The 20,034-nt window shown below is 37.4% G+C and overlaps 2 protein-coding genes across 3 annotated transcripts; one reads left to right on the top strand and one right to left on the bottom strand.

Annotated features, from left to right (window-relative positions):
- Window positions 1–7,529: 7,529 nt before the first annotated feature.
- LOC121264619 (ammonium transporter 3 member 1-like) lies at window positions 7,530–9,469 on the top strand. Its single transcript, XM_041167885.1, has 3 exons — window positions 7,530–8,386; window positions 8,486–8,771; window positions 8,863–9,469. Exons 1-3 carry the CDS (start codon window positions 7,748–7,750, stop codon window positions 9,366–9,368), a joined length of 1,431 nt encoding a protein of 476 aa, XP_041023819.1. The 5' UTR covers window positions 7,530–7,747; the 3' UTR covers window positions 9,369–9,469.
- A 1,103-nt stretch (window positions 9,470–10,572) lies between these two features.
- On the bottom strand, window positions 10,573–15,912 carry LOC121264620 (BAG family molecular chaperone regulator 4-like). Of its 2 annotated transcripts, none has more exons than XM_041167886.1 (5): window positions 15,767–15,912; window positions 13,875–14,110; window positions 12,089–12,345; window positions 11,850–11,996; window positions 10,573–10,840 (listed from the first exon to the last, which is right to left on the bottom strand). In XM_041167886.1, exons 2-5 carry the CDS (start codon window positions 14,098–14,100, stop codon window positions 10,733–10,735), a joined length of 738 nt encoding a protein of 245 aa, XP_041023820.1. In that variant the 5' UTR covers window positions 14,101–14,110; window positions 15,767–15,912; the 3' UTR covers window positions 10,573–10,732. The 2 variants fall into 2 exon arrangements, with proteins under 2 accessions (XP_041023820.1, XP_041023821.1); XM_041167887.1 differs by lacking the exon at window positions 10,573–10,840 and adding an exon at window positions 11,111–11,627.
- Between the last annotated feature and the right edge of the window lie 4,122 nt (window positions 15,913–20,034).

The following is a 20,034-nucleotide window of genomic DNA, read 5'->3' as shown; positions in this document are numbered from 1 at the left end:
GGGTGATAAAGGGGACTGCAACAGTAGGGGGGTTTGAAGGTTAACCATCTCTTGTTTGTGAATGATTGTATAATATTCAATAGAGCTAAAAAAAAGAAGAATGGGCCAGTATATACTCAATACTTGATTGCTATGAAAAAGCCTCTGGACAAATGTTGAATAAGCATAAGACCTCCATTTTATTTAGTTCCAATACAAAAGAGAATGTGAGAGATGAAATATTTAAAGAAGCTGGGGCAGTTTTATTTGATAGATATGAGAAGTATTTAGGACTTCCTGCGGTAGTAGGCAGGTCAAAATACAATGCACTAAGGAGTATTAAGGAGAGAGTGTGGTTAAAATGCAAAATTGGAAAAATGGTTTTCTCTCTAGGGCTGGGAAGGAAGTGTTGATAAAGGCTGTTTCACAAGCCATTCCCACATACACAAGGGGTGTTTTCAAGCTGCCACAAAGATTTTGTTCTAAACTTGAAGCAATGTTCTCAAGGTTTTGGTGGTCTCAATATAAGAAAGAAAAAGGGATTCATTGGTGGAGATGGGATAGACTTAGATTGATGAAATCAAAGGGGGTATGGGCTTCAAACAGATTGAAGATTTTAATAGGGCAATGCTTGCCAAGCAGGGTTGGAGGATGCTAAAAGATCTTCAGTCCTTTGTTGCAAAAGTTTTTAAAGAGAAGTATTTCAAGAACTCCCAGCTATTGGAGGCTCAACTTGGGAAGTCTCCTTCTTTCATTGAAGGAGTGTGTGGTCAACGTTGTATGTATTGAGAAGGGGTCTTGTATGGAGGGTAGGAAATGGGGAGTCCATTAAAATATGGGGACAAAAATGGTTGTCAAAACAAACGACTTGTTGTGTCCAATCCCAAGTTAGGATCTTGAAAACTGATGCCAGAGTCTGAGTTGATCGATGAAAAGGAGAAAAAACGGAATGATGACCTAGGTAGGTAGATTTTTTATGAAGAAGAGGCAAACTTGATAACAACTATGCCTATAAGTTGATTGGGGGAAAGTGATAGACTGATATGACATCCTATGAGCAATGAGAGGTTCTTTGATAAGAGTGCCTATTATATGGAACAACAAGAAAGGGGGAGAGTGAATGGGGAGTCTTCTTATGCAGGAAAAGAGGAAAAACTATGGAAACAAATTTGGAGGCTGGAGGTATCTAGGATAGCAAAACATATTTTTGTGGAAAACAACAAACAACATTCTCCCTACCAAACATAATTTGTGGAAGAAAAGTATTGTTGAGGAGCCTAAGGCCTAGTTTGGGTACCCAAACGCAACCTAAATGTCCTATGTGTCAGCTGGACGATGAAACAATTATCCATGCTTTATGGAACTGTCCAGCAACTTCAGATGTACGGGCTGAAGATGGGAGTCCAGCAAAGAAGTGGAGGTCTTGGGGCTAGATTTTCCACAGTTATGGGTTGAGATGTATAGGAAGTTTACTAAATAAAATATAGAGAAGATGGTGGTGATTATGAAGAACATATGGCATAGAAGAAATAAATTTGTCTTTGAAAACAAATTCTTATATCCTGCTAAGGTTATACAGATAGCTCTCGCGGATCATCATGATTTTCAAAGTGCAACTAAAGAGAAGGGGGGAAGTCTATTGCATTGCTGTGAGAGGTGTGGGTTGGAAGAAACCATAGGGATGGAGATACAAGGCAAATTTTGATGCTACACTGAACGAACCAATGCAGGTAATGGGGGTAGGTGTAATCATTAGAGATTGTAATGGTGATCTGGTAGCTGCTAAGTGTGCAAATAGAAGGGGTGTCAATTCGCCTTTTGTAGCTGAGTGTACTGCATTGTGGGAGACTACAAAGATGTGCAAAGATTTGGATTTCTGGGATGTATGGTTTGAAGGGGATGCTAAAGAGGTAGTAGATGCAGTTAAGAAGGTGGGAAGTGATGATTCCAGGTTTGGACAGCTCATAGAGGATTTAAAGTAGAAGTTGAGCACCAGTGACGCGTGGTTTGTTGGCTTCACCCATAGAGAAGGAAATGAGGTGGCACATCATTTGGCAAAAATAGCATTACACATTGATAGTGAAAAATATTGGATGGAAGAGGGACCTATCTCGATTAATTGTTTGATTTATAAAGATAAGTCGTACAATGTAGTGACTTTTGAGTGAATATGAATACAATTCAGTTTTTCTTAAAAAATAAAATGAATGGATGAGAAAGAGCAATGCTATATACAGTCTTCAAATGGAGATTATATTGTAAGTCTAGTTAATTTTATCTTTAAATTTTTTTAAAATTATAATAATATCCTTATCGAAATGGTAATTTTTTTCTATTTAATGAAGGGCTTGTACATACAATCCTTAAATGAAGATTGTAAATAGAATTTTTCTTAAACAAAAGACAACTCGATCGTCTTCATTAATTACATGGTCTTTATGGATGACAACAAACATGTTCCATCAATTAAGATCACTAGCTAGCTGGCCGACTACTCCAGTGGGCTGGATACAAGAAAAACAAAAATCTTGAATTATATATATAGTATCTAGGGGTGTGCAAAATTCTGAAAATTTCGACTCCGTCCGACTTCCGCTCCGACTCCGAAATTTTTTTTACTGTACACTTGCGCTCGAGCGAGGTGTCAAGCGCAAGTCGAGCACACGTTGTATTGAACATTGGCTCGATCGACATGTCGAGCGGAAGTCGAGCGAACCTCTCTGAAAGAGTTCCGCTCGAGCTCCACGTCGAGCGCACGTCGAGCTCCGATCTTATGTCGGAGCTCCAATTTGGCTCCGACTCTTGTCGGAGTCGGAGCCCAGCCCTAATAGTACCTATGAATGAAGTCGAAATCAAAATGTTTTTTTCAAAAGTGGAATAATCGAAGGGTCTTAATTTATGTAAAACAATGGAAATCGAAGGGTTGTTTAAAAAAAACATAATTACTAATATTTGTAAGGAATCAAAACTTTTTAAATGATTGCAATAAAATTAATTGGGAGAATTAAGTACGTATATGTGGCTTAATGATGATCATATTATCAAATAAAATGTTTGAAAATTATATATATAGAGATTAGATTCCTGCTGGGAGATAAAAGCCTCTCTCTCTCTCTCTCTCTCTCTCTCTCTCTCTCTCTCTCTCTCTCTCTCTCTCTCTCTCTCTCTCCAGCTATAAAAGCCTCTCTCCACAGGGATTCCTCTGGGCAAAGGGCAAGGGTTGGAGCTTCAGCTCCACCTACGCTCCTCCCCCTTTGCCGGACCTGTTTTCCGTTTCAGGTTGTCTTCTTATTTTTTTTTCCTTTAGTTTTTTGTCCATAACACCGAAATATGTCGATCTACTGTCTTCTGGCATCCTCAGACAGACACGCACCCCCACCATCAGACTTTCCAACCACTGATCTACTAGAAGGCAGAAGAAAACAGCTCAGAAGTGCAGCGCCTTGTAGAGCCTGATGCCGCCACATGCGGCACCCTTGGGACCAGCAACATCGGATCTTCTAGATCCGAACTACACTTACACTCCTAGAGTGGCGTGTGAGTTGCACGCACCGCCACAGCCAGTGGTGGTCTTTCACCGGCAATTCAACACAATTTTTGATTGCTACTACCCTATGTTCCTGCTTTTCCTAACCAATGATCAAGTTGAAGTGGTTGTGAATGTCTCTTTCAGCCAGTCCAAACCAACAAAATGTAGTACACATCTCTTCACTACGGCTTTTAGCTGTATTATTATAGTCTGTTCATCAGACTATGTAAAAACCGCTTCAAGGAGCTTCCCCTTGCGGGAAATGGGTGGGAGCTAAATTTTTGGCTCCATATCCCTCTTTTGTTATTTCTCGTGTTGTATCTATTGATTTTGAAAAAATTGTGGGGGACTCCCACCCCATCGAACCTTATATCTTGTTATCTTTTAGTTCATCTATAATATGCTTACTTGCTTAAAACAAAAGAGAGAGAGAGAGAGAGATTCCTGCAAGGATCTCTGATTCTCTCAAATTAAAGATGGATCCATCCAAGTAATGAAATGTAATCACTAGCTAGCTAGCAGTAACGCCATAATTTGTTCCCGTCCAAGGAATTATCCGTAGCTTGATTAATTAATTAGTATGACCTGATGATCTCAATATATGTGAAGATTGAATAATCATATAATCCCAACATAATACTTCTACATGATCAAGATTCCAGCTAGACAGAGAATATTTGAGAGGAAGATGCTTTACATATACCAGGTCCATTTACTCCAATATCCCACTTGCTGGTTAATTACAAACTAGATGTCACCTTTCGCCAAGAAAATTTTGTAGGGATCGAATTTCCCAGAGAATATTGTCGCATCTCTAGAATTAAGCTCATCATGTACGATCAAAAGGTAATATTCCCCTCGTTTATCGCCAAAGATCTAGATTCTATACCATACATAGTTTTCCAGTCATATTGTCCCTACCAGCTCATGCATGGAGATGTTGAAAATTCCAACCAATTGGATCGCAGGAACATCTGCAACTTCCAAATCAAGATGCTGAAACCTCTCCACTTTTTCTGCCGAAATACACTGAACCGACTTCCACTTGTCAAACAAAAAAAAGAAATATTCATATGATAATTATATAATCATTAAATTGTAAATATATACAAGCTAATTGTCATTGTGAGTATAACCTTGATTACTTGATCGAAGTACGTACGTCGTCGATACTGCACCATCATCTGATCTTAATTAGATCCTAACCAAAAAGCAATATATATTTATATGATTATATATATTGAAAGCTCAAGATCTGGCAGTAACTAAATAATTAAAGGTCGCTAACTTTTTTTTCCCTAGCTATGGTGAAGAGTTAACGAAATAAAATGATTGAGTACTGAAATATTAGGACAGCATTCCTACGTACAATATATTGATTGGTTTTTTAGAGGACTGCTATATCTATAAAGAAATTAAATAATAATAATCTTACAAATTGATATTGTTTCATCTGATCAGTTAGATCTATTTTATAATAAGACTAACTGAATCACATCAAGTCATGTCAGTTTATAAGATTGTTTTTATGTAATCATTTTGTGACTAGAGTATTTTCTATATATATATATATATATATATATTAGTCATGTCATGTCTAAGCTTGGAAAGGCAGCAAGAGCATCTCCATTTTTAGAGAGATACTAAAAATACCATTGCCTCGTTCAAACTTTAGAGAAGATTGCAGTATATGGATTAAAACTCAAAGTGAGAAATTCACTGTCAAAATAGCTTACCATTTGGCAGCAAATATCGGTTATGCTCTTCAAGTAAGCTTTTCTAATTTTGCAATAGAGAAGATTTGGAAACTAAAAATTCATGATCGTCGTAAACTCCTTTTGTGGAAAATTCTATGGGATTTAATTCCAACCAAGGGAAGACTAAAGAGCTTCATACCATCTATGCCTTCCTTTACTTGCCCTTTGTGTAATGAGAAAGAGGAAACACTACTTTATCTTTTCTTGATTGTATCAAGAATCTTGTGGAGCCAAAGCAAGTGGCCACTAAATCTCTCTTCCTTAGCAATTGTTACAATGCAGGATTAAATATCTTTCATTCTTAATCCGGAGCTAAAATTGGGATTAAACTCTCAAGAAGTGCACACTTTCCAACTATTTGCAGTTTTGATATTGGATTTCACTTAGAGAAAGAGAAATGATATAGTCCATAATCAAACAGCTTTATCTCTAAAGAAAGCTACAGATCATTTGGTTTCCTTTATCAAGAATATCTATCTGCTTGGCCAATGAAGCTGGAAGAAAAGCAACTACAACTATGGCAAAATCCTTATCTCAACATTGTAAGCATTAATTTTGATGCAGCAGTCAGGACATCTTCCTCTTTGGCCTCTGCAGTAAGTCGTGATTCTGAAGGAAGTACAATTGAAATATAGACAGAAGAAATAAATTAGCACAACAACTCCAGTAGTAGCAGAAGCAATTGCGGTTAGATGATGGTGTTTTAAAAAAATAGATCGATCTCAAAATCGATTTGCACATTATGTGGCGCAATGGGCCCCAACCAATGGAGTGATTGGTCACATACCAATAGCTATTTTACCTTCTAGTATTGTACTTATTGATAGTGGCAAGAACCCTCCTGATGACAATTCTGTAATTTAAAACTTCTTAGTTATAATTATGCAAGCTTGATTAGGGAGAGAGAGAGAAAAAAAACAGAGCTTTTGTCCAATATATATTATGGTTCAGTGCATACAGAATCATTGAATCTGATATTGAATACTTTTTTTTTCTTGCAAATAGAACTTCATTACCTTCAAAAAACTGAGCACAAAGTAGTTTAACCTAAATACAATAGTACAAAACATTAGAGACTGGTGGGTTTTGCCACTATGACAGTCTAGGAGGCATGGGGAATAGAAATGAGGGTTATACTTCCATATAGATTTTTGGAGACTGCTTATTGTGCAATTAAATGCGCGTATCGATTGGTATAATTTTCCTAGCATGCCAGCTTTAAAACTTATTTAGGAGTTGTCTTATGTCTTGAATTAAAGGTAACTTACTTTGAAACTTATCGAGGACGCAGCTATATACATATATATATATATATATATATATATATAGATATGGCCACGAGATCAACCACAGCTAGCTTATAAGCTTCCTGTATTATTAATCTTTTATTATTATTAGTATTATTATTATATTTTTACAAAAAATTATTTCAATTAACTCCAGTTTTTAAAAAGAAAGCAAACGTTTACGATACCTTAATGGTAAGGAATTAATGATACTAAGAAATCATTAATATAATCCTAGTTTCGAATCATATTATATATATATATATATATGATTTATAAGGTACGTACGTTTTCATCTGTATATACGAATAATTTATTATATATATAGCATATCTTAGGTTCAGAATATCAACTGATACAATTAATATTTAGCAGTAACCATATATGGGCCAATTACAATCTCGCCCTTTTTTGTTTTTTATTCTCATTTTTATTTTTATTTTAATATGTGGATGTAATAATATATATTAAATATTATAAGTTACAGAAGGCATCGCGCGATCGTCACATCGGATCATTCGTTGCCTTCTGATAATAGGACATAGAGGATCCAATTTTGTAGGTTGGGACAAAAGCCGTTTACCAATTATCGCAGAATAGAGGGGCTCGCATGCAGTACTACCCTTGTTTTTTTGTGCGCAAAATTTCCACGTTCACACTCCAAGTTAAAGGTCCAAGCAGCTTGGGGGATTCTTCGTGCTTGGACTATGGTGTAGAAAGGCTAGGTGGGAAGACCCCACATTCATTAATGTGGCTTTGTCTAATAATTTCTATTTCGTGACTTCAGATCCTGACTCGTTGCCAAGAATCTCGTGGAATCTTCCGCCCATGTGGGTTGATAAGATTCAGTGCATTCAACGTTACTATACATTAATCAACTCCGGCCAGTTTAATTAGTGGCTACGTACCCACGATGGATATCACACGGATCAGGACTAACGAAAGCGGAAAACAAAAAATAAATTAAAAGTGGATCGATCCTACGTGCTTCATTTGAAACACCGTGACAAAAAGAGCCAACTACGACGATAATACTAGAATTAACATGAATCACCCAAACCATGCACGCTTTTGACAGTTTCCGAAAGTTTACGCTTACGTTTGACTATATTATAACTAGTTGTTCTGCCTTGTTTCTATCCTTTGTGATCGTTTTGGGGTCATAGCCAGCCGCAAGTTTGAAACTCAACGCAAACATGGCAAATGCTTCGGTTGTTCCTTCTGGATACCTGCAAGGCCTGGTTCCTGCTGCACCTGAATGGCTGAACAAGGGCGACAATGCATGGCAGATGATATCTGCTACACTTGTGGGCATGCAAGGCATGCCAGGGCTAGTCATCCTTTACGCAGGTCTCGTCAAGAAGAAATGGGCACTCAACTCAGCATTCATGGCACTGTTTGCCTTTGCAGCCGTCATGCCTTGTTGGGTGCTATGGGCTTACAAAATGTCTTTTGGTCATAAGCTTCTTCCATTTTGGGGAAAGGCTGGCCTTGCCGTTTCCCAGGACTTCTTGATCCCCCAAGCCGTTCTCCCCTCCACAAGTTACAAAAATGTAACAGCAGCTACACTGTTATACCCCACAGCTACCATGGTCTTCTTCCAGTTTGCCTTTGCAGCTGTGACTGTGATACTGCTTGCTGGGTCGGTTCTGGGTCGGATGAGCATCAAAGCTTGGATGCTCTTTGTACCATTATGGATCACTTTCTCCTACAGCGTCGGAGCCTTTAGCGTATGGGGTGGTGGCTTCCTCTTCCAGTGGGGTGTGTTGGATTATTCGGGTGGTTATGTTGTTCATTTAGCTTCTGGTGCAGCAGGATTCACAGCAGCTTTCTGGGTAATTATACCCATTTTTCCCGATATCCCACATATGGTAATGATGATTTCAGTAATCTCCAATCTGTTTGACTTGTTTGATTGGTGATCTTCTCTGTAGGTTGGTCCAAGATTGAGAGAAGACCGGGATGAATTCCCGCCTAACAATCTCTTACTAGCACTTGCTGGGGCTGGAATTCTTTGGATGGGTTGGAGTGGTTTCAATGGTGGAGATCCATTTTCAGCTAATGTGGATTCATCCATGGCTGTCCTCAACACTCATATCTGTGCGGCCACTAGTCTCCTGGTATGGACATGCTGGGATGTTCTCTTCTTCAAGAAGCCCTCTGTGATTGGAGCCATCCAGGGAATGATAACTGGGTTGGTCTGTATCACTCCTGGTGCAGGTCAGAACATTTCTAATTAAGCATGCCTCCTTTAATATTCACAGACCTCATATTCAATTCTCCCCAGTCTCAACCTTTCCCATACCTACAGGTCTCGTTCAGGGATGGGCTGCCTTGGTAATGGGCATAGTTTCTGGGACAATTCCCTGGTACACCATGATGGTTTTGAGCAGGAAGCTGCCGTTGCTGCAGGCTGTTGATGACACCCTTGGTGTGTTGCATACTCATGCTGTTGCCGGAATCTTGGGTGGTGCTCTTACAGGACTCTTCGCTCATCCAAACCTCTTAAGCTTGTTCCTACCCGTCACCAATTCAAAAGGCTCCTTCTATGGCGGTGAACGTGGAGTTCAATTTTGGAAGCAGTTGGTTGGAGCATGTTTTATAATTGGTTGGAATGTACTTGCTACATCCATCATTCTCTTGGCCATTAAACTTTTAATACCTCTTCGAATGACTGAGGAAGAGCTCAAGATTGGGGACGATGCAGCTCATGGAGAGGAAGCCTATGCTCTTATTGGGCAAGGACAAAGAGAACAACAATATACACAAGATGCTACCAATGGTGACATCCAACTTGAAGAGCAGCACGCAGTCTGATGTTGGATAAAACTCCTTGTACAAGCATTCATTGGAAATCACACCAACCATGTAAGAGAAACTCATTTATAATAAATAAATAGTGCTTCCAAGAAGCTCAATACATTCTTGTTTACCCATTAAAAAAAAAACTCGATAAAATATCGCCTATCATTCCTCTGGATTGGAGCAGTGGCTATAGCAGAATTTTGTAGGCATTAGGGCATCGCATTAGTAAGCTGACTCAGAAACATAATGTTGAAGATAAGTAGCTAAATCGAACAAAAAATAAAATTGCAAATGGATTAAGGAGAAATCAATTCTGCTACAGGTACCCGGCGTTGGGAATTGGCTGACATGGTACTAACCACGTCAGCTAATATTATTAAAAAAAAAAACAAACAAACAAAAAACAAAAAATGATTTCAGAAGCAAAGGAAACCCATCATCCCAGCCAGCGCCAAAATGGGTCTTAGTGAGACCGTCTCACAAGCAAATCCTCCAACCCAGGTGGTAAAGTCTCATAAGTAAATCCTCCGCAAAGTGGCCACCTTTTTCATTTTTTTTTTTTTTTTTATTATCTTCTATGGCCTAGTATTTGAAACCACAGGAAGCCATGGACAAGTCGAAGAGTTTTACCCAAACACAGCACAAACTAAACCGCCTCGCCCTCTCTTGCTCTTTGTTTTTTGCTTCAAAGATGGGCAGTGGAAAATCCAAGGGCAAGCCCACCGGTCACCGCAACTTCTCGACTCGCGAATAAATGATTGCTGGTAGCTCTTCTCGCCCACAAACTTTTAAGAAGGAAGAAGTCGAAAAAGAGGTAGAAGAGTCTAAAGAGGAAGTAGATGAAGAAGATGAAGAACCTCAGAAGCGGAAAGGCACCCAAGGTCTAATTGAGATTGCAAATCCCAATTTGGTGAAAGCAAAGAATGTGAAGGTAGGAAATGTTGATATGGAGAAAACGACTGAACTCTCAAGGCATGAAAGAGAAGAGATAGGAAAACAAAAAGCACGTGAGCACTGAGCGATACATGAGGCAGCAGGAACAAGGAAAAAAAAGGAAATGCCCCGTTTCATTTTGTACATGTGGATGGCATGTACGCCGGGTTCCCCAACCCCGGGTGCAAGTAGCATTTTTCAGGAGAAATTCCTACTATTCTTTAAGATTGTTCCGTTTAAATGAATGAGTTCCATAACACAATACAAAAAGGTCAATCTTGAATGAAGCTCCAATAGAATATTTTGGATGCTATTAAATTTATCTCGAATATCTAATTCAATAGACGATTGTAATAAAGCAAATTCTTCAAATCCGGACTAATTCACGCTCAGTGTCAAAGGTCTACAATTTGTTTTTTGTTTCTTTTTTCTCTATAAAAGGCCTACAATTTGGTTGTTACTGAGACAGAATTACTACTGTTGCTATATGGATTAGAGTTTCTAGCCTTCAGGTTGTCGAGTTTCTCCACAAATTTCTGAACACGGCGTACCTGTTCAAGGAAGTAATCAACTCATGCAGTAGCCTTCAGAGAATTCAATGCAAGGCTATTAATGCGCACACAGTTTCATGATAACATCAAACATAGACACAACAGTTGTATATTTCAGTCTACCACTGGTAGCAAAAAAAGAAAAAAAAAAAAACGGGGGGACAAAGTGGAAGATAATGCAAACCTAGGGCAAACATACAGACTCTTTGGCACACAACTCACTGCTTTCAAAGGAAAAAAAAAAAATCTGCTACAAGAGGGAAGCAAACATAACATGATAATCAAGTAAGCTGTTTTATTTTAATGGTGTGGAACCTCACCAAAGCAGGGCCCTGTGGACCCACCCTTGGGCAATAAAACCCTGTATACACAACCCCACCCACAAGAAGAATGTCATAATCCAAGGAAACTCCTAGTGCAAAATTGAGAGATCTATCATAGTTATGAAAAGTTGAAATAAGACATGGACAGTAACCACACCAGAACATGAAGACATAACTACAAATGTCTCATCTAGTTTCCTGGGAGACCGTTATGATGCAAAATGGCGAAAGTAAAAAATGCAAATAAAGTATATGCTTTACAAGTAGCACACATATAATAGGCATGCATATAGTTTAGCTTAAGCGCATGAAGTGAGAGATATAGAGAGGGGGATGAAGATTGGAAGTAATATAATTCCTGGCAGCCCAATTTACAATTACATGGAATACACCAAAACATTAGATTGGTGCAGGTCTCTCTTTGGTCTTCATTGTTGTGAACGAAATATAGACAACAAGAACATCTCCAGACAACATGGCACAACATAATATAGGATATGGAATGAAAAACAACTTGGTAACCAGCATAATCGAGCATAAGGCATCAAGTTATATGCTGCCACAATAAATTGAGCAATATATCATCTCAATAAAAGCTTTTGGATCCATGAGTGAAAAATTACAATTTGAAACCAGAGAGCAGATACAACATCCAGGTTGCAAGATTGATGGCCTAGAATACTAACCTCAGCCTTCCGCTGCAGTTTCGCTTCTCCTTCAGCCTCGATGCTATCCAACTTCAGTAACTGTTTCATGAGCAACTCTATTGAGACTAAAAATTCCTTCTCTTCAACTTTGGTCCCACCATCCACAGCCACCTCCAAGGCAGCCACCTACACAAATGAGCAGCTCTGTTGATACTTGATATAAGTCTCCATTGGATGTATCCTTCACAGAGAGGTGGTTTTAGAGGAGATAAGTTTACCCTTTCTGAGATCTTATCAACCTCTGCTCTGACTTCTGCAACTGCTTCAGATGCTTTTGCTATCTGATCACTTTTTCTCATCTCCTCAAGCTTCCTCACTTTGCTTGCAGTGTCCTCCAAAAGCAAAATCTTTGACCTATCCTTTACACCTGCCATGTGCAGGTGCTCCTCGTCCTCTTTCTCTTTTCCTCTGAACATAAGTCTTTGGTCTTTAGGCTCCAAACCAGTTTTCTGTGCTAGAGCATTCTTTATATCCCCTGTAATTAATAAACCATTTAAAGAAAACATATATAAACTTCGATCAGAATATATATTTGTTCACACTAGTAGCCTAGAAGGTTCAAGTAATGGTTGTACACAAACACACAAGTACCATATCAAAGAAAAATCCTCTGCTAAAAACACATATGATGTGATAAAAATAAACTATACGACAATACCAATCAGCAATCAATAGTTTGGACAACCAAAACATTCATTGTCGATCAAAAACTCTCTCAGAAGATATACTCGTAAATGGCGGAAGAGTACATCAAACCCATTGATTGGAGAATGATCATTAACATAGATGTTGAAGTTTCAAAGAATGTATGAATGTTACATACAATCACTGGTGCATGAACAAAAACACCACAACATTCCTGCAACATGAAAACAATACTGAGAGAGTGCAATAACACCATCTAATGCTGACCATGTGAGTGTAAGGAGCTCGTCACGCCAAAACATACTACCTGGAATTGGTAAGAGTTGGTCATTCAAATGACAAGATTCAAGAGAATTAAAATTCCATTGACATTCCAAGTCACATGAAAAGTGGGAATTCCAACTCCCACTTCTAAAGCTAGAAATGCAATTGTCACCCTTCTTAACTTCACAAGAGTAACATTAATGATGCTATCAGAAACTTTTATTAGATCTTCAAAATTACCAGTACATGTTAACCATTATACAAAGGCTTTCTTCTTTTTGTTTTTTTAATATTCAATAAAATAAACTTAGTATGATCAAAATAGTATATATGATCTTTTTGACTGAAAAGATGAAGACTTTGTTGTGCTGATTAAAATTATATGATCATACTAAGTTTATTTTATTGAATATTAAAAAAAAGATCAAATCCAATCTTGAGTACATCAGAACTGCAACGATGCCAAATGTGAACAATTGTAATTCTTATGAGGGTTACTATTGCAAGGGAATCCAGGTCTGATGATGCAAATTTGACAAATTCTATGTTAACAATGCTGAACTACCTCAAGAAGACAGATCAGTGCAAATATGGCAAGAAACAGTGAAAATTCCTCGGAAAGTTCTTTTTGGCGCACACGCCGTGGTCACCACTCTACACCAGGTGGTCCACGTTTCGACCATGAAATCAGCTGCTTTCCCATTCAAATCGTCGATTTAAGTTACTTTTTTACCTTTTATGGAAATATTTCACTTTCCTTTTTAGATATGACTCTGATTCCAATTTGAGCCAGATTTTTGGCAAGATTCTTATTTTATTACATACTTTATTTTTTGCAATAATTGGGATTTTGTCTTCTTGGTCAAGATTCTCAGAATCTCGAACTTCCAAGGCCATTTGAGCTCAGCTGGTGGGCTTCAGAACTTGATGACGAGTTTTATCAATATACTTTACTCTCAGAGTTGTCTCTCTATTATACATCTTTTCTCAATCTCAATCTCTAGTTTTTATTGATTAAATAGCCGTCACAATAATTCTAATTATGTCCGGCATCAGTTATAGAGCAGGCCGAGCTATGAGGAGTAGAAGATTTACCAAAAGTAGATTGGGCAGGGACATGGACCTCATGACGGGTAGGGCCGTGGAGGTAGGAGACTATGAGTTTGATCATTGGCCCTTGAGTAGTGGCAGAGCTGTCATTGCCAACATCATCCTCTTGCTTCTGGATGAGCATGCTGTCGGGCTTCACCTCCCACTTGATCTCATCGTTATTCTCATCCAGCACTGAATCAGGAACGTGCCGATCAGAGTTCTTGCTCATCACACCAAAACTGAGACAAAAATCAAAACAAAAAGGGAAATCTTAAGAACGGGAAACTGGAAGTCCTATTCTACAAATCTTGTAATGTGTCAGAGATATTGCAAAACCCATTTTATAACGATCCATCATTTGGTCCACCCCGGTTCAAGTGCGATGACTAAACTCCCAATCTATCCAGATGGTTGCATCAGGACCCAAAACCAGAAAAATCATCAAAACATAATGAAACAGCAATTCCCAAAACTGCATTAACCACCCACACCCATGAATTTGGAAACAAAAAAATAAAAAGAATAACAGTTCTAGCATTTGTTTTATGCCACCTGCATTCAACCAGTTTATTTTTATTTATTTTTTATTGGCACAGGGTGTCCAGGAATAGCATCCCGACTAATCTCGGGGGTGCACAGGCCATCAACAAGGAGTTTCCCGCAAGTGCACCTTAAGTAATTCAAAGGAAAAATCCCCAGTCCGATGGCCCTTAGAGATTGTTTTCACCCCTAAGAGATTGGCATTGGCTTCATCAAAGCCATCACCAAAATTTGATGAAAAATACATGTTTTCCATAAGTCCAAAACCTCCCGAGCCATAACCCCACATTGGATTAGCCATTGGATTCATAAAAATAATAATATAATATTATTTTTTTAATAATAAAATTTTTAATTTATTTTTTTCATATTTTGCAATTACACTAATCATATTTTAAAATTATACTAATAATATGTTAATTAATCATTTTTAATTATCTTCAAGCTCATCCACCCAGTGAAGACTACAATCATGTAGTCAACAATTATGCCGCCAAACAATGTCTGCAAGCTACGAATTGCAACTTCCTCTTCTTGAAAGCAACGAATCAAGATTTCAATGACTAGACAAAAAAGTCCTCAGCCCAGGAGTTGTTATTCCACATTTTGGAATAAAAAATTCCTTTGGCCTGTGAACAGTATCACTTCAAATTTGAAGAATGAATTGAATTCACTGTAGCTCAAATCTTGAGCTGAGGAGTTATAGCCACTCCAATGTAGACGCTTTCAATGATATATATGCAAAATTTGCATTTGGATGGGCTTTTGATGAAGCCAATGCCAGTGCTCTAAGGGGATTTGAACTTTAGACCGGGGGGAGCATACCCCCAAGCCCAAGGTCTATACCACTTGATCCAACCCCTAAGGGTTTGCATTCAACCAGTTTATTATATGAATTAGAAGAAAAAGAGTTGGCTCCCTCCAAGTCTAAGATTTGAATCTTCTTTGGTCAATTTCTAGGGGTCATCGGACTACGGAAACTTTCTTTGAACCACTCGAGATGTACTTATTTTGTGTAAAACCATTTGGGCGGAAGTAACTAAGTAGCGGCAACCATAGAACCTCATTCGTCATCTTACTTGAACTATAACACTGCCACTTGCATACATAAACCCAAAATCCTCATAAACAGAAAAGTCCAACTGAGCGACCGAGAATATTTTGATCGAGATTTGGACAAATAAATAAAAATTAGAAAACAAGGCAACCGATTGTGCAGCAGCAAACCTACAGCAAGAAAAAAACATCGGAAAAAAAAAAAAAAAAAAAAAAAAAAAAAAAAAAAAAAAAAGATATCGACAAACAACCCAATAAAAAACAGAGACGGAGATATTGAGATTGAGTCGACGGCATACCAACTGGGCGGCGGTGGCAGGGCTAGCGGGAGCGACGACAAGCGGAGACGGGGGCTGCAGAGAGAGGGGATTCAATTCTTAGGGCTGATGAATTATTGGGGAAAGAAAAATTATATTTCGGCATGGCTGACGTGGGGAAAATATGATAATATTAAATAATGCAATGTTTTTTATATTTATTTATAACGTAATTATAGATGAAAAATAATATTATTTGTTTTTAATTTCTGTCATCCCTTGGCTTGGCATGACAACCGATGCGTGCGAAGTGTCAATTTGAGACCTTTCAATTATTAAAAATATTATTCATTTTTTTAAATATATATTTATTCAGAATAATTGATAAATTAATAATAATTTATATTTATATTTTAATTTTTTAATTATTTAATATCACATCAAATAAAGATAATAAATAATAAAAAGTTATTACTCTCACCTACCTTCTTTGACCCAAAAAAAAAAATATATATATATATATATTTTCCCCTCAATAAGTTAAGTATTGGATAAATAAATTAAATGGTTATAAGTACAAGATACAGTAGGGTGGAAGTCCTCGACAATCTTACCAAAATAAATAAAAGCAGCACCAAAAATAAAAATAAAAAAGTGGAGTAAGTAAAAAACTTGACTCCAACCCAATCCAACAGGGGGCTGTTCAAAAGCGGTTATAACATAGTTTGATAAACAAATTATAATCCTACGACTAAACGCTGCAGTCGAGAGGGGTGCGCTGTATTTTGTTGATCTTCTCCAACTATAAGAGACTATCACGACCACATCGTCTTGATCGCTAGTTAGGAAAAGAAGGAACATAGGAGAATAACAACTAGAAGATGACCCAATATACCAGCGAAAGACCACCATTGATGGTGGTGGGGTGTGCAAGACACGCACCACACTGAACGAAAAAGGAGCACCCAGATCTGAGAGATCTGAAGCCGCTGGCCCCGATGGTGCCACATTTGGCGGCAGGAAACCCCCTCTGGTGTGACAGTGCGTGAGGCCCATGCGTACTGTAAGTTGTGCTGCTTGTGAGCCACTCGCGCCACTCACTTGGACAGATTTCTTCCTCCGTCCGACAGATTGGCGGTTGGAGAGACTGTTGGAGGGGCGCATGGCGATCCGATATTGCCGACAAATAGCAGATCGAAACAACTTGTTACTATCACTAAAAAATTTACAGAGAATAATGGAAATAAACCTAATAACGAAGACTGGGCGAGTGGAGGGGAAGGAGACAAAGCTTCACCCCTTGGGCAGCAATGCTGTGATGGCAAGAGAAAAAATTCTGAGAGAAAATAGAGAGAAAACACGAGAGAAAACTATTTATATTCTAGTCCTTGATCGTCTTTCTTCTTAGAGAAAAACCCTATATCTGATAGATGGAGGAATGATACATTCATCACCTCCCCTGACAACCGATGCACAACCTATCATCCCTTCAAAATCCAATAAGTTTGTTGGAAAAACTCACAAACACCTTTGAAAAATCTAGACAAAAAATACCTAGATATTTTTATTTAAAAAACTGAAGGCTTGAAGAGTTTAGCAATCTTTAATAAAACTTTGACCTTTCCAATCCAAAAGTTTGATCCCAAAAAAGTTTCTAAAAGCCAAAGATGAATTTTTCTAAAATCATCGACCAACATATAATTTTTTTTTTCTATTATCTCTAATTCCCTTCGTCAAGTTTTTTGCTTTTCTAAATATATGATCATAATCTCGAATGAAAATTTTGAGTTTATTGTTGAAAATAGAAAGTCATAGTTTATAATTCATCGTCCATGACAAAACATTATGCATCTTCAGTTTCTTCGCATTGATGAATATGTTGATATATTTTCATAATAAAGTTTTACTCAACGGTAATATACTACACACCTGTTAAGAAAAAAAAAATCTCACATTAATAGGTGTGTAGTGTAGAACTACTGAGTAGAAAAACTCATTTTCACATCTTTAATTAAAATGTGCCCCTACATACAAGAGTAAGGGCCTTGGTTAGGATTATAATTGAGCCGAGTCGATCCAGTCTTTGACTTGCCGAGCTCAACTCGACTAAAAAGATTCGAGTTTGATATTTTTATTTAATCTTTGTTTGAGTTCGGCTCGAGAAGCTAAACTCCCAACTCAAGCTTGAGCTTGTCCAAAAAATGAGCTCGAGCTCAGCTCGAGTTGCTTCTTTATTATTATTATTATTTTTTTAAAAAAATCTAATAATTAATAAATTAGATAAATAAAAAATAAAAAATCTAATATTAAATTTATACACCTGACAACTAGAACCTCTACTGAATTATAGGATTTTAAAAATTTATAAATAACTAATATGTAACTAGTTGATATTTATTTATATTATATGTCTACGTAAATTATTAACACATACATATAATATGATAGAACAAATCTATTTTATATATGGTCTCCACATACTAATATATGAAATGATTAAATCTTATCAACTAATCATTGTACAAATTATAAAATATAGCTATGAAGCATATTCAATATATAGGCATAAGTAATTAGGTTACATATTATATGTTTAATTATAAAAGTGTTATACTTATATTATTAGCTAATACATATATATATGTATATATACATGGGTGTATGTATATATTTATCAATATATGAATGTGCTTTAATCGAATCAAGATAACGAGTCGACTCGGGCATAAACGAGTGAGCCTTAACGAGCCTTAGCCGAGTCGAGTCGAGTTTCGTCGGATATGTGTCATTTACTAATAGAGCGGGTATCTACTTTCACGAGCGAACTTTTTTTTTTCACGAGTTGAGTTCAACTCGAGTTTAACTGAACGAGTATCAAGCAGGCTATCGAACAATCTGGTTCATTTACAGTCCTAGCCTTGATTTTCTCAGCATTTTATACTACATATCTAGTGGCGGGGATATACCTTCGTCCTTCCCATGTGTAAACCTTCGTGTGTGTGTATATATATATATATACCAATAACAGCGGAAAGGGAGGAAGAGAGGACTAAAAAAAAAGAGAAGGAAGGGAATGAAAGAGATCATAGTAAATTGCACAATAATAAATTATGCAAGCATAAAATAATTCGGCGGTTAAACCAGCTATATGCATGAATGAATATGCAAAAATGATTGTAATAAACATATAAACTTTATTAAAATTAACAAGTTTAAAGTAATTACAAGCATAAAGTAGTACAAATTTGCACTTACAAAATCAGGGTGTATTAGGAGACTCAGAATTAGGGAGAGAGGATAGGAAGTTCTCTCGAAGTTGAGTTCTTTTTGGAAGAGATAACATTTTTCTTGAGTTTTGGAAATAGCATAAGTTTGTTCAACAGTTCAAACACAAAAATTTGTATGTAAAGATCTTTCGAACCATGTAGTTCAATAGATCGAATTAACATCAAGTTTTGGAATCTTCTATGATCCCAGCACAGATGATTCTGCAGCTTCAAAAGTGCAGTCTTCCTCATTAACTATGTCAGGCAGCATAGCTGACCTGGAACTAATTGTTGAATTGGATCTATTTATCCAACTCATTTTGTCCTAGGACAACACCGACCGTCGCATCTCAGGGGTCTGCGAACTTACCACTCTCGGCCCTTGGGTTTGAACCTATAGCTGCCCTAATCGCCTCCCTAGCTTCAAAACGGGACTTATACCTCTGGGTTCCTGACCTACTTGTTGAAAGATGATCTTGAACCAACCAAAGTAGAAATTCCGGGTGGGATTGTCAGAAGACAAAACAAGTGAAATAAAGGAGAATCAACTCACAACAATTAGATACCAGATTGGCTCTGATACCAAAAATAGTGGAAAGGGAGGAAGAGGGGACTAAAGAAGAAGAGAAGGAAGGGAATGGAAGAGATCATAGTAAATTGCACAATAATAAATTATGCAAGCATAAAATAATTAGACGGTTAAACCAGGCATATGCATCAATGAATATGCAAAAATGATTGTAACAAACATATAAGTTTTATTAAAATTAACAAGTTTAAAGTAATTACAAGCATAAGGTAGTGCAGATTTGCACTTACAAAATCAGGGTGTATTGGGAGACTCAGAATTAGGGAGAGAGGATAGGAAGTTCTCTCAAAGTTGAGTTCTGCCTAAACTCAGAATGAGGTCCTCCTTTTATAACATAAGGAGTTCCTGTTTACAATATTAAAACAGTAAATCAATCCGTGAGTGAACAGTGGGAACTGTTTAAGCACGGGCACAGGTGGTATCATCATTATGTCTTCCAGCTGTCTCTGAGGGCG

The sequence above is a fragment of the Juglans microcarpa x Juglans regia genome, chromosome 5D (assembly GCF_004785595.1).
Source record: "Juglans microcarpa x Juglans regia isolate MS1-56 chromosome 5D, Jm3101_v1.0, whole genome shotgun sequence".
NCBI lineage: Eukaryota > Viridiplantae > Streptophyta > Magnoliopsida > Fagales > Juglandaceae > Juglans > Juglans microcarpa x Juglans regia.
Note: the sequence above shows the minus strand (reverse complement) of the source record. Positions and strands in the feature narration are given on the sequence as shown.

Bases quoted from the DNA above. Each gene is read 5' to 3' on its own strand.
- LOC121264619 (XM_041167885.1), top strand. From the start codon at position 7,748: ATGGCAAATGCTTCGGTTGTTCCTTCTGGATACCTGCAAGGCCTGGTT. The intron at 8,387-8,485 runs GTAATTATACCC...TCTTCTCTGTAG, and splicing joins GATTCACAGCAGCTTTCTGG to GTTGGTCCAAGATTGAGAGA. The intron at 8,772-8,862 runs GTCAGAACATTT...CCATACCTACAG, and splicing joins CTGTATCACTCCTGGTGCAG to GTCTCGTTCAGGGATGGGCT.
- LOC121264620 (XM_041167886.1), bottom strand. From the start codon at position 14,100: ATGAGCAAGAACTCTGATCGGCACGTTCCTGATTCAGTGCTGGATGAG. The intron at 11,997-12,088 runs GTAAACTTATCT...TCATTTGTGTAG, and splicing joins TTGATAAGATCTCAGAAAGG to GTGGCTGCCTTGGAGGTGGC. The intron at 10,841-11,849 runs GTTAGTATTCTA...TTCCTTGAACAG, and splicing joins AACTGCAGCGGAAGGCTGAG to GTACGCCGTGTTCAGAAATT.